Raw genomic sequence first — 12244 nt, forward strand, 5'->3', positions numbered from 1 at the left:
TGATCATTTATGTATACATTTGTCTATATCTATCTCGATTCGTTTTGCCTGTTACAAACAACCGTTATGTGAACAAAGTTATAATACCCTTGTGCACAAGTGCGCTCGGGTATAAAAAGAGCTTTTTGGAAAACACAATCGTCCACATTGAACATTTGGAGTTAACTTTGACGGTTGTTTGATTACCAATAAAAATTTGAAAAAAAAATATTAACAATCAAGTTTTTGTGTTTCAATTTGTTTTGTGCGAATGTCTGCTTCATGATATTAACGCATACGGATTACTTAGAGACTTGAAAATGTTTAGTTCGTTTGTGCTATTTATCTCTGCGTACGATGAGACCTCATGGGAAACAACTAATTACCGCCTTGGCCTCTTTTTTGGCATACAATTTTAATATTTTTTGATAACGTTTAGTTTTTTATATTTTTCAGAATATAAATTTTTTGAACGTTGGCGTGTCAAATGAAAGCTTTTGGCTTCGATTGCCTAGCAGAAAGCTTTCCGATACAACTCTGCGTTGAACTGGTTTTCAAACGAGTTAAATGATTTAACTCATGGTACAATAAAAACAGGTAGAAGCCAAATTGACATTCAAACCTACAAAAGTCAAAGTTTTCGGGAGAGTAAAAATAAAAATGAGCGTGTGTAAGGAAAAATAAAAAATTACATTTCACTGGTTGACGTTTTTAAGTAAATTTGAAGTTTAATTTTATTTATTTATTTTCTCTAGTTAAAATTTGTTAATTCGTTTGTTGTTTTCTGTCTTTGAATTATGAGTTGCAGTGTTGTTGGAAGGACTTTCCGGCATAAGGGTCATAGGAAGAGCACTTGGCATCAAACGTGCCTTTCCTGTACCTCCTGGTGCATTTATAAAATCTGCTGCTTTAAAATGCTTAACGCACAGCAAGGCATTTCGCTGCAGCTCTACCCCACAGCTGCTTTCCCAACGCTCCTTACGCTGAGGGCATTGAGGCACGTTAAAAAAATTTGTGATGTCTGCATTATATTTAACACCACATAAAAGCAAACCGTTGAAAATTGTTGAAATCGGACTAAAATTGAGGCCGCTTTTCATATAACGGTAAATTTCAGATATGCTTGAAATTTCAATATTTCGAAATTTAAGGACGCTAATTTACTTAAAATGTATACACCCCGGCTTATCATGTAGCGGTAGCTTTCGGAAAGGTGGAAAACATATATTTAATACTTGCGCCGGGTATTTAATGTTCGTCTCCGCCCGAACTTAGACTTTCTTACTTGTTCATTTAACAAGTTAAATGGGGCCAAGTTGAACGTAATATTAATCTATCTAATATTAATAATGGAACAAAATTTTTAGTACAAGTGATGATCAATATATATTAGTTGTAGCACGATAAAGCCAAAAGTATGGCTCCTAAGGATGGCTTAATGTAAACAAAGAAAATAGTTTGTCTCCTTTAAATTATGCTGAACTGAATATTTGTATTACTGTTTTATATTTTGATTTGTTTACTCCGAACGACGTCGGGTGCTCTGCTAGTATATAATAAAAGTAAATTTAAAATTAATGCTTAATATAAGTAAACCTGTCACACTTTTCCTTCTAAGCTATATAATAGTTTATGTATACACTTAGGTCTCTTTTTATGCGGTACATGCGTTCCTCAGGAAGCCGCATAAAAAAAAATCCGCATAAAAAAGTTCTTTACTTTCAGATACTCCATGTAAAAAATTCTTAAAAACCGCATAAAAAAGCCAGTGAGTCATTATTGAGCAAGAAAACTATTTATTTCTTCACTTCAACACTTATTATTNTAAATTCAGATACTCCATGTAAAAAATTCTTAAAAACCGCATAAAAAAGCCAGTGAGGCATTATTGAGCAAGAAAACTATTTATTTCTTCACTTCAACACTTATTATTCCATGTAAAACCGAACATTAATGAAATAAATAAAATGTTATCTGTATTTAAAAAAAAAACACAATAAATACATGAATTATGTACGAATTCATAAAAACAAAAATTAGAAAAAAAAGGTTTTTTTCTTAACAGCGGTCGCCCTCGGCAGGCAATGGCAAACCTCCGAGCGTATTTCTACCATGAAAAACAGCTTCTCGTATAAATACAATCGCCGTTTGGAGTCGGCGTAAAACTGTAAGTCCCTCCCCTTTGTGTGACAACATCAAGGCGCACACTACAAATTGGAGGGGACCTCCACTTATGTGTAAGCGCCAATCTAATATTATTATTATGTAAGAATACAAAGACAAATTATTTATCAGAAGCATTGTCTTTTACACACTGAAAAAAGTAATAAAAACTCTCAAAACTGCAAAATCGCTACTGCGAAATAATGGTTTGAAAAACCGCATAAACTCAAATCCGCATAAAAAGGGACCTAAGTGTATTTAACTAAGATAGCATATTCTCGATGCTGTTGGTATGGACGTGATTCCAAGCAGTACCGTAAATATATCACGTAGGACATGCGGNAAGTGTATTTAACTAAGATAGCATATTCTCGATGCTGTTGGTATGGACGTGATTCCAAGCAGTACCGTAAATATATCAAGTAGGACATGCGGTCTAAGAGTGTAATCGACCTTCTTATTTCATACATTATGGGGGATCTGAATGGACTAGATCGAGTCATCCAGCTAATACGGATGGAAAGGACCTTTCTATCTAACAGACAATGTTCTGCAGTGATCAAGTAGCAGCCTTTTGAAGGTACCAACGTTTTCACAATTTTCTATTTGAGCTGGAAGTTCATTGTAACATTCTAATCCCTTATAAAAGATATTCTTCTTATCTATTTCCGTTTTATACAGCGCTATTATTTTCCCTGAGTAAATACGAATGGGTTTCACTATTATATCGAGGATATCACTCAGATAATCTGGAAGTCTACCTTGTTTTATGTTAAACACGAATTTCATAGCGTGATAGAAAATTTGCTGAGTTGCAAATGGCTTCCTTCTCCCACGAAATTTTGAAACGATATTACTTCATATCAAAGTGATATTCGAGTAAAAATACCTCTTAATGCAAGCTGAAACAATTTTAACTGGTGTCAAAACTTTTTAGTGTATATGTTTGTGTTGCTTTGTTTAATATACGGTGTCGTTGATTTCTCAAGTAAGAAAAACTTGAATACTATATATTTTAAAAACCAGAAGGCTCCCGCACCTAAAAGTAGGTATTTTTAGAAAGGGGGGATCTCCAGCTTTCCAAAGATACGAATTTCACCCCTAAAACCGGGGGTCCTTAAAGTAAAGTTTGCCCCTCGGAATTATGTACATAAATATCTTGAAATTTTCACATCTAATATTTTACATACGTGTGTATGTATGTATATAGTGAAATAAGCATTTAGTTGAATACATTATGGTATTACTCACTATTTTACGTCAGCAGAATCAGTCGCACTATATATATGTAGTTATTTGGTTTCGTTTATTTCTCCAATCACCTAAAGCGCTTATCAGCACAAGTTCCTCCATATTAAATTCAATTCAATTCGACTGTATTCAGTTCCAATCCAAAAAGGCAAAAATCATTTTTATAGTATGCAACACACCCAACTTCCTACATGACACAACAGCTCAAACAAGACGTACTTAATACAATAGATTGCTATTTTGTAAACACCGCTTTCTTTTCACCAAGTAATAACGATTAATAGATTTAGGAATATTTATACTTATGGGCACTTTGATAGAAAACATTTTTTTTTTATTAGCTGCGAAAAATATGCGGCGAAAATCACAATTCGATAGTTTCAAAATGGCGTTTCGAACACCAGGAATGCATCTAATGTTATTAATTTTAGGTTTACCGTGTAGGACAAATACACTTCTTGCAAAGCGCTATATCTTTATAGCTATGTACAAATTTAAAAAACTAAAAACGAGACTTAAATGTCATCAAAAGTAATGCTAAACATATTACAGTCATTCAAATCAAATTTTGAATCACTAGTATGTGTATAACCCCATTTTAATAAACCATAAGAAAATATAAACAGGAACTATTTGAAAATTTCGTAACATAACCTTTTTTTAAGTTTCATCAAAATTTTGGGTACAATCTTTTTATCGATTCTTTAATATAATTTACTACATAATTAAAAATGTATGCAAATAAAATAATCATAAACTGTAACCCTGCACTAGAGCTGAAAAGCTATCGATAGTGACGCCATTCGATAGTTTCGAGAGTTTTACCCGATTTACATGATTCAAGTACTTGAAAGCAATTCTTGCTCATTCTCTTTTGTGTTTTATATTTGCTTTTACACGTTTCAATTCTGTTGAATTCAAGTTTTTGGTTCTTTAAATGGGAATCAACGAAAATGCCAAAAGCAAAGCAAGAAAGTTGAAACGACTTGACGGTACAGACGCATGTGTACTCGTCCCTTTTCTTCTCACCCCCTCTCTTCCACATGCGAGCAGAATTGAATTCAATACTTGAACTGTGTAAAAGCAGTCTTTGAAAGATGCTATCGATATTTTCAATAGTATCGTATACTATCGTGTGCGAAAGTGTAGTCGTAATGTAATCGTAGCATCATGATTGTGACGATGAAGCAACTATGATTGGACGACCAATGTGCAGAAAGCCTAAGTCGAAACTAACAAAGTTGCAACTTAAATTTAAGTACCAACTTAAAATTTACCTCTATTCATAGTCGCATTTCAGACTTCTACTAAGTAGTTTCGACTTAGTTTACGATATAGCAAAACGAGTGTGAAAATGTATCGATTTTTCTTTACGATATTTTGGAAAAATTACATTTTTATTAAATAATGTCAAGTTTGATCATCCGTTTATGTAATTTTTATTTTCATTGCATGATTATGCAAAAGAATAAGGTATCATTTTCTTGTTAATTGTGTGAAATAGCCAGAACAACCGCAGTGATGTGAAGTCGATGTTTATCGAAAGCATGCTGTGAAACATACAAATAGTAGATATCTAAATGTTATGCACAAATTTACTTTAAAAGAACTAGCGTGAAACTGACTTATTATTCGAAAATTTATCTAAATTATTCCAATTATAAAATTGTGATGTAGCTTTATTCGAATTGTAATACGCATTTAATTTCATCTTCCGATTAAAATGGATCGATCTTTGTAAATTTTAATTGGAGTTTATTCAATATTATCAAAATCACCCTCTACCAACTTAATTTTTACATATTTCGTCTGTTTTCCCTTAATTTGATAAAATACTTCTTCCTAGTTACGACTTAGTTGCAGCTGCAGCCGAAACTAAAATTTAAGTTGGTACTTAGCCAGAAAAGTCGAAACTAAGGCGACTATGAATAGCTTTAGTTGTGACTTAGAATAGTTTCGACTTAGTTGAGTAGTAAATATGACTATGAATATGCGCCAAACAAATTTTTTTTTCAAAAATAAAACTATCGATACTATCGATAGTACAATCGACAGTTTTGCAGCTCTGCCCTGCACTTTGGAATAGAATGACGCGTGACGCAAACTGAATTTCTCCCATCCTTCCCAAAAATAAATAAATTTATATTTTTTCCACAATTGTGATATTTGTTGTTTTATTTCATTATTAGTATTTTTAAAGTTATAAAACGTGTTATAATGGGTTTCAAACATCACTTATTATAAATTTGCAGGCAGTTCCATGGCGACAGGTGTATTGCATTCTGTGTGTAAAACTTCGCCGGGAAATGAAAACCAATCGACTACGAGTAAAGGCAAACGTGGACGGCCACCTAAACAACCAAGAGATGATAGAAGACTTGTGGACAAAGTACTAGCCGCCGTACAGCAGGGACCTGGTGAACCTGCATTATACGCCTCAACTACTAAAGGTGGCATGAAACTCATATACGAAGGGCATCATTTCAGATTTACATTCCGAAGAGGGCGGTATTCAATTTTCCAATGCTGTTTTAAAGAAAATATGCAAGAATGCAAGGTTCGTGTAGTCACTGACCAGAAGCGCGTGTTCCCATTGGATGGAGAGCACGTCCATTTCATGCAGGCAACGGACAAAAGTGTAACCTCTATGACCTTTGAACCTGCAGGCCTGTTCGATGACGATGATAGTAAGGAACAAGAACATAATGCTGCCTATGAAGAGGGAACTGATTCTATCCAGGTGAATGAATCACAAGAATTTTTGTCGGAAACAAACGAGGTTTCAACAGTGGAGACTGCAGATTCATCAGACACAAACGATTTTCGTGAGAAAATAAAACGACGCTTACAGAAGGCTCTTTTGGGCAAAAAGAAATGATTAATTAAAACTCATTGAACCCTATTTTTATAACTACATATATGTTTTCTACTACAATTCTTAAATAATCTTGAATTGAAAGTGCCTTAAGCCACAATATCAGATTTTAAAATAACCTCGACATATTTTTTTTTGACCAACAATTAGCAGGAAGCGATATTGATATAAAACTTCATGTTTCAACAATTATATACTTATAAGAAATTTTGTACCAATACCTTTAACGAATATTTATTCGCAAAAATGTTGATTAGAAAACTAAGAGGTACCTTGTTAGCAATAAATGGAGCGCAAAGAATAGAAGACTTCGAAGATGTTTACGAGTCCCAAAAGCTTTCAAAAATTACTGCATCGGGATTATCAGACTATTTTCGTGAGAAAATAAAATTTTACGAGAAGCACTTCTATTCTTTGTAGTATTTAAATAAACATTCTTATATCACCCATATACATGCATTCATGCAAAAAAATGTATAAAAAGTTGCCTTAAAACATCATATAAACAGTTACAGAATTATTAATAAACCTAATAAATATAAATTTGAATCTTGTGCAACAATATGTAATTTAAAATCTAAAGTAAAATTTTTGTCTCTAAAGAAATCTATTAAGAGCTTTACTAAAATATAAATTTCTAAAATATATTTTCAGTAATGCAGCACGTTCGTAACTGCGGCCCACAATTATTTATAATTAGTCGGAAAGGTGGAACCTTACTTGCGATAAACGATTTTATATATCGCTCGAATTTAAAACGTTTCGGGAGAAATAGCGACAAGGTATACTGGGAATGCATTCACAATCGTTCCAAGAAATGTAGAAGTCGTTTGAAAACCATTGGCGATGATCTTTATGTAACAAATGGTGAGGATCCAATTTGTTGTACTTTTGTGTTTTTTTTTTATTAAATTCCCGTCATTTTTCTGAAGATGTTCACAATCACGTGGGTGATGGTCAACGCATTGCTGTGGCGAGACGCGCTGGTTTATTAATTTATAAAAAATTCAGTTCAATCGGCCAAAATGGGGGAAAGCTACAGGCTAATCAAACAGTTGCTTTTTAAAGTCAGTTCAATTAGACTTAAAGGATTGGAGTATATAAAATCTTTGAGTGATAAACAGAAATCGTAAAAATTAATTTTTTTTAAGGAAAAACGTAAATATTAAGGGCCGTTTACTGAAGTAGGTNAGGATTGGAGTATATAAAATCTTTGAGTGATAAACAGAAATCGTAAAAATTAATTTTTTTTTAAGGAAAAACGTAAATATTAAGGGCCGTTTACTGAAGTAGGTTTTAAAATTTATCTGCCCTTTATACAGAAATTTTGTTGCGAAAAATGTATTTGGAGGGCGATAAATTTTAAAGCATACCTTCAAACACATTTTTTTCAGAAAAAAAAATTTCGCAAAGCGCAGATAAATTTTAAAATCTACTTAAAAACGGTCATAAAAGTATAAAACAAAAATTTTAACATTTATGTACATACTGAACTGTTGTTGTAATAGCTAAAAAAATCCCTAAAGTGGAAATCCTTGCGGTTACCCATATATCTAAATTATGACCAACACACATTCATATAAACATGCATCCACTTATATATGTAGTATGTATGCTGGATATATGTATGTCCATACATATATGTATTTTTCGGTGATATATTGACATGTATTTTCTATATGAAAAATTTATTAAAACTTCCAAACCTACACCAAATCGGTTACTAATCGCAGAAATAAAACAACGCAAAGCAGACATCCTAATGGTGAACGAATTCCGGACAACAAAACTTTGTGCCGAGTGTTACAACATAAACTTGACGTCCAAATCGCCCCACAGGTACCAATTTTGCCCAAAATGTGGTACATGTTGGAATCGAGACGTCAATGCTGGGAAAAACATACTCTACCTGGGAGAATGTATCATCAATCAAGGCGAAAAACACCTCAATTTTTCAAAATAAGATGTCATTATTTCATACATGGCGAAAAATATGTACATCTGACTGGGAAAACAGTTTAACTTTATTACTTAATATTATGTGAGATGTGCTAAAAAACTAAATTTTTTTTATGTATTTTTGCTCGTTATATTGAAATTTCGGCTTCGGCAAGGCATGGAGCCATAATGGAAAACATAATACACAAGTACATATGCGATATTTTACATGCATTTCTTTCGCTGATCCTATGTCTATTGACAGTTCGTTAAGAGATCATTATTTTCGACCACTGAATAAATATAATACTAACAGACTTCTGGCAGATGTACACTTTAATTTTCTCGATTCTTAAATGTTGGTTGCATATCCGTATTGAATTTCCGATATTGCATCGTTGCAGCAACTGCCATGGAATTTGTTGGAGCCAGTGGTAATGATTTGTGCCATATGAATGCTGGTGTAGCAATGCCATGCTGACCTTGAATTTGATGTTGAGGTAATATTCCAGTGGCAGTATATATTGCTACATTTAGGGGTTCTTGTTTTAGTTCTTTCATACTTTTTTCTTTTTTGATGTTGTCAGAATCGTCATTGTAAGTATTCGATAAAACAGCGTTCAAATTTTGCACCTTTGTTCGACAATACATTTGGCAAGTAGCTATTATATCCTTATGGCGTCTCTTAATATGACTCAAAAAGTTTCCTGTAGATTTCGTTGTGCCAGATATTGTGCCCAAACAAGTGGTGCATGTCGCTTGAATTCCACCCACAGTTTTAAGATTTGGTTGCACATCTCTGTAAAACTTTCCATCAAGTATTTTCGGCAACGTTAACGTTTCTTTAACTAAAAAACACAGGAAAAAACACAGAGAAATATTAATAAATATGTATCAACATTTGTTTGCATTAGCAAACGTGAGTTCGGTTTTGATATACACATACAAAATAAAAACTTCAAATATTCCGAAATTTTATTTTGATATTTTGGAAATTAATTTAAAATTTTCTAGGCGTAAATAGCTTACAAGTTAATTTGCTGTGCTTTATTCTAATTCGCTATTGCACTTAATTTTTACAGAAAAAAAATTAATATTAGGCTTTTGATATCGAAGAATTTCCTACTTCAGATCGCTTAGTAATGACACCATTCGTAACAAGCTGCCCTTTGATTCGTCAATAAAATCAGGTGATATATCAACGAGATTGTCCGTTTTCATCTCAGGATCATGTGTATGGGGCGAACCAGTAACACGTATGGCCGACACATCGTCGTGTAATTTCGACGTTACAACGGTGGCCCTGCAGCCATACTTTACATATCGTGAACAGCGCCAAAATATGTTTTTGTGACTCTGACGATTTTCTACATAGCGATAACCGTTGTAGATAAGCATCACACGTCCGCGCTGGGTGGTAGAGTATTGTAAATATGTAGTTGTATTTTTATCCTCTAAAATAAATTTTAAATCTGAAAAGAAATGGTAATAAAAATATTAAATAATAATAGTATAATGGTAATAGTTCAATATGTATATTTAGGATCGAGAATTAATTAGATGATTTGTGGTATTACATATTTTATTACTTTTTTATTTAATATTGAAAATTGCAACACGTAGTTATAAATGGAAATTTTTTAACTTAAATGACTGTTGACTGTGTTCCAAGGTCCATTTAGTTTTGGAATATTAACGACTTGAGGCTGATGATGCCACATTCGACATGCTCCTGATCTTGTGTTGTATGAACGATAGCACTGTATTCTCATCTATGCATTCCCCTCTCATTGAAAATACCTGTACGACGTGAGCTATTAAAAATTAAAATAATTATAGTGTTATATTTTATCAACTTCATTTGCAAGTGTTATGTGAAATTACTTATGATCGACTTGAGTAAGCTCTCATCGAGCATCAGCAGTCGTTGTTTTGCATTTGAACGCGCTATATTCTCCAAAACATCAAATCCAAATACCAATTCACTTAAACGCGAAGTGTAGATACAAGCGTTGGGTATAAATATTTTAGCCAAATCATACTTAGATACATAAACCTTACTGCCAGCATGTAGGGGGATTTTTGCGACCGATGACTTGGAAGACTTGGTCTTTTGGTTATTATTAGTCCGTGCCTTCAGGTTTTCTGCAAAACAATGAAGCTAATGAAATTTCTGGTAAAATTAGTGAGTATACCGCCTTAAACTAAAAGTGATAAAAGTATGAAAGTCCTAAGAGGCAAAGATACAATTTATTTGGTTAAACTTAGGTCTATACATTTAATTACAATACAGTTTCTACAATCTAACTTCATTTACAACACAATATTTTAGTAATCACATTTGGGAATTGCCTTCCACTTAGACCACGCTTTATATTGTATGTACATATGTAGGTTTGAATGAAAGTCCATTACATTAATTTGCGCTAAGTATCACTTATCACACTTTTTATTTCACTAGTCCAACATTCGACAACATTTTCGGAAATGTTTGCCTAAAAACACAAATAAAATGGCTTTAGTTAACAAAAAAGGAAAAACAAAGCACAAAAACTTCACATTTTAGACGAATTATAATCTTTGTTGTCGTCTAAACCAAAGTTCCCATAAACATATCGATGATCGATATACTCGGTTTAAGAAATTAATGATTGTTGCGCTCAAGTCTGAGATGATAGTTTACCGGCCGTCTTCACGCGCTGGCAAGCTGTTTGGGGTTGAATTTTGCTAAAATTTATACATTTATCCACCAAAATCGTTTGATAAAGTGATAAAATTTGGTTAAATAGATTTCCCCATAGAGTTCGCAGTTCATTAATTAAAATGATAAATTTGTCACTCTATCAAGCTCATCAAGGGCTTATCACTTTAGATGAAGACCCCTAATAGAGTTTAGAATTTTTAAATATTGGTACAGTTTAAGCAACCCTGCGAATCAAATTGAAACCCTTGGCAACTCTACATGGCGGCGATGCTTCAATTCTTTTTTTTTTTTTGTTGTAAGTGGATTAGAAAATTTTATGTGCTTTAATAAAAGGTAGAAATTAATTTGTTAAGGACTTGGCTAAGTTTTAATATACTATTTACTTGTGCAAAATTCAAAGTGATATGAAAGGGTTGGATAATAACAGGCCAAATGTGAACGTTTGCGCGAACTTTGTTGCTAAAGGGTTCTTATAGGCAACAAATTATATTTAAGTCGATGCGTTAGGTATAAGAAAAAGGAAGTTAATAAATGTTTGCTTTTTAATCTTGTATTTATGTTAAAATATCCTAAAGCGAGCTAAGACAATATCGAAATAAATTAACTTTCCGAAACCTAAATTTAATGTGTTTAGTTATACTTATGTGTGTATTATGTTATTGTGTCACTATGTTTTAATTTAATATTAAAACAGAAAAACTATTATCTTTTTCAGAATATGGATCACGTTCTGCCGGTGGTGTTCTATTTTGCGTGGAAACGGGCAGATTATACCAGCGAAAACCAAAATATGAAGATCTCGACGTTTGCTTTACCCGTAGTGTACGCGGCAACAACTTGCTAACCATTAACGGCAAACCATATACATTAAATCGACGTATAAAAGATGTGTGTTATTGGGAATGTGTGAAACTGCGTTGCAAGTACACCAAATGCACAGCACGCGTTATCACAAAATATGATCAGATTGCGTCGTTGCGTGGCGATCACAACCACTTATAAAATTATAATAAAATATGCTCACTCAAATAAATACGAACATAGATTATATTAATGTATGTACATGTAAGCTTAAATCATTATCATAAAGTGTTTTGTAGAAGTTTTTCGTAATTTGCTTCCAGCAGCACCTTTGTTTATATGGCTCACTAATAAAATTAAATCTATAGGTACAAATGCGTCTTGGATCGAAGCGGAATTTAATTTCAAACGCAACAGGCGAGGAGGACTTAATCTTCTTTATCATGGTTACATGTATACTGCTGAACGAAGGTATAACTCTACCATAAACTGGGTATGCAGTAAAAACAGTAGCCATGTACTGCGCTGTCCGG

General features: G+C 33.1%; 5 protein-coding genes across 12 annotated transcripts in view; 3 read left to right on the forward strand and 2 right to left on the reverse strand.

Annotated features, from left to right (window-relative positions):
- LOC108365622 (uncharacterized) overlaps positions 1-3793 on the reverse strand; it is a 31003-nt gene extending 27210 nt beyond the window's left edge. For 3 of the 4 annotated variants that reach the window (XR_001847969.1, XR_001847968.1, XR_001847967.1), the window contains exon 1: positions 3394-3793. The gene's annotated coding sequence lies outside the window, so the exon portion shown is untranslated. The remainder of the gene's footprint in view (positions 1-3393) is intronic. The other variant, XM_017619708.1, reaches the window with a different exon arrangement.
- mod(mdg4) (modifier of mdg4) overlaps positions 1-12244 on the reverse strand; it is a 71862-nt gene that overhangs the window by 33229 nt on the left and 26389 nt on the right. The window contains exon 5 of one of the 5 annotated variants that reach the window (XM_017619690.1): positions 8271-9054. The exons of the other annotated variants lie outside the window; for them this stretch is intronic. Coding sequence (XP_017475179.1) covers positions 8543-9054 — 512 coding nt within the window. The 3' untranslated portion in view covers positions 8271-8542. Of the gene's footprint in view, positions 1-8270; positions 9055-12244 lie in introns of those variants that run through there. 5 annotated transcript variants of the gene reach the window in all.
- LOC108365621 (modifier of mdg4) lies at positions 5450-6817 on the forward strand. Its single transcript, XM_017619706.1, has 2 exons — positions 5450-5581; positions 5646-6817. The coding sequence occupies exon 2, from the start codon at positions 5654-5656 to the stop codon at positions 6269-6271; it is 618 nt and encodes a 205-aa protein (XP_017475195.1). The 5' UTR covers positions 5450-5581; positions 5646-5653; the 3' UTR covers positions 6272-6817.
- Positions 6907-7414, forward strand: LOC108365626 (uncharacterized). The gene is made up of 2 exons (XM_017619713.1): positions 6907-7135; positions 7201-7414. Exons 1-2 carry the CDS (start codon positions 6925-6927, stop codon positions 7332-7334), a joined length of 345 nt encoding a protein of 114 aa, XP_017475202.1. The 5' UTR covers positions 6907-6924; the 3' UTR covers positions 7335-7414.
- On the forward strand, positions 10854-11986 carry LOC108365628 (uncharacterized). The gene is made up of 2 exons (XM_017619715.1): positions 10854-10908; positions 11626-11986. The coding sequence occupies exons 1-2, from the start codon at positions 10854-10856 to the stop codon at positions 11910-11912; spliced, it is 342 nt and encodes a 113-aa protein (XP_017475204.1). The 3' UTR covers positions 11913-11986.

Source organism: Rhagoletis zephyria, unplaced genomic scaffold (assembly GCF_001687245.7).
Source record: "Rhagoletis zephyria isolate East Lansing unplaced genomic scaffold, Rhagoletis_zephyria_1.1 Rzeph_scaffold_01936, whole genome shotgun sequence".
Classification (NCBI taxonomy): domain Eukaryota; kingdom Metazoa; phylum Arthropoda; class Insecta; order Diptera; family Tephritidae; genus Rhagoletis; species Rhagoletis zephyria.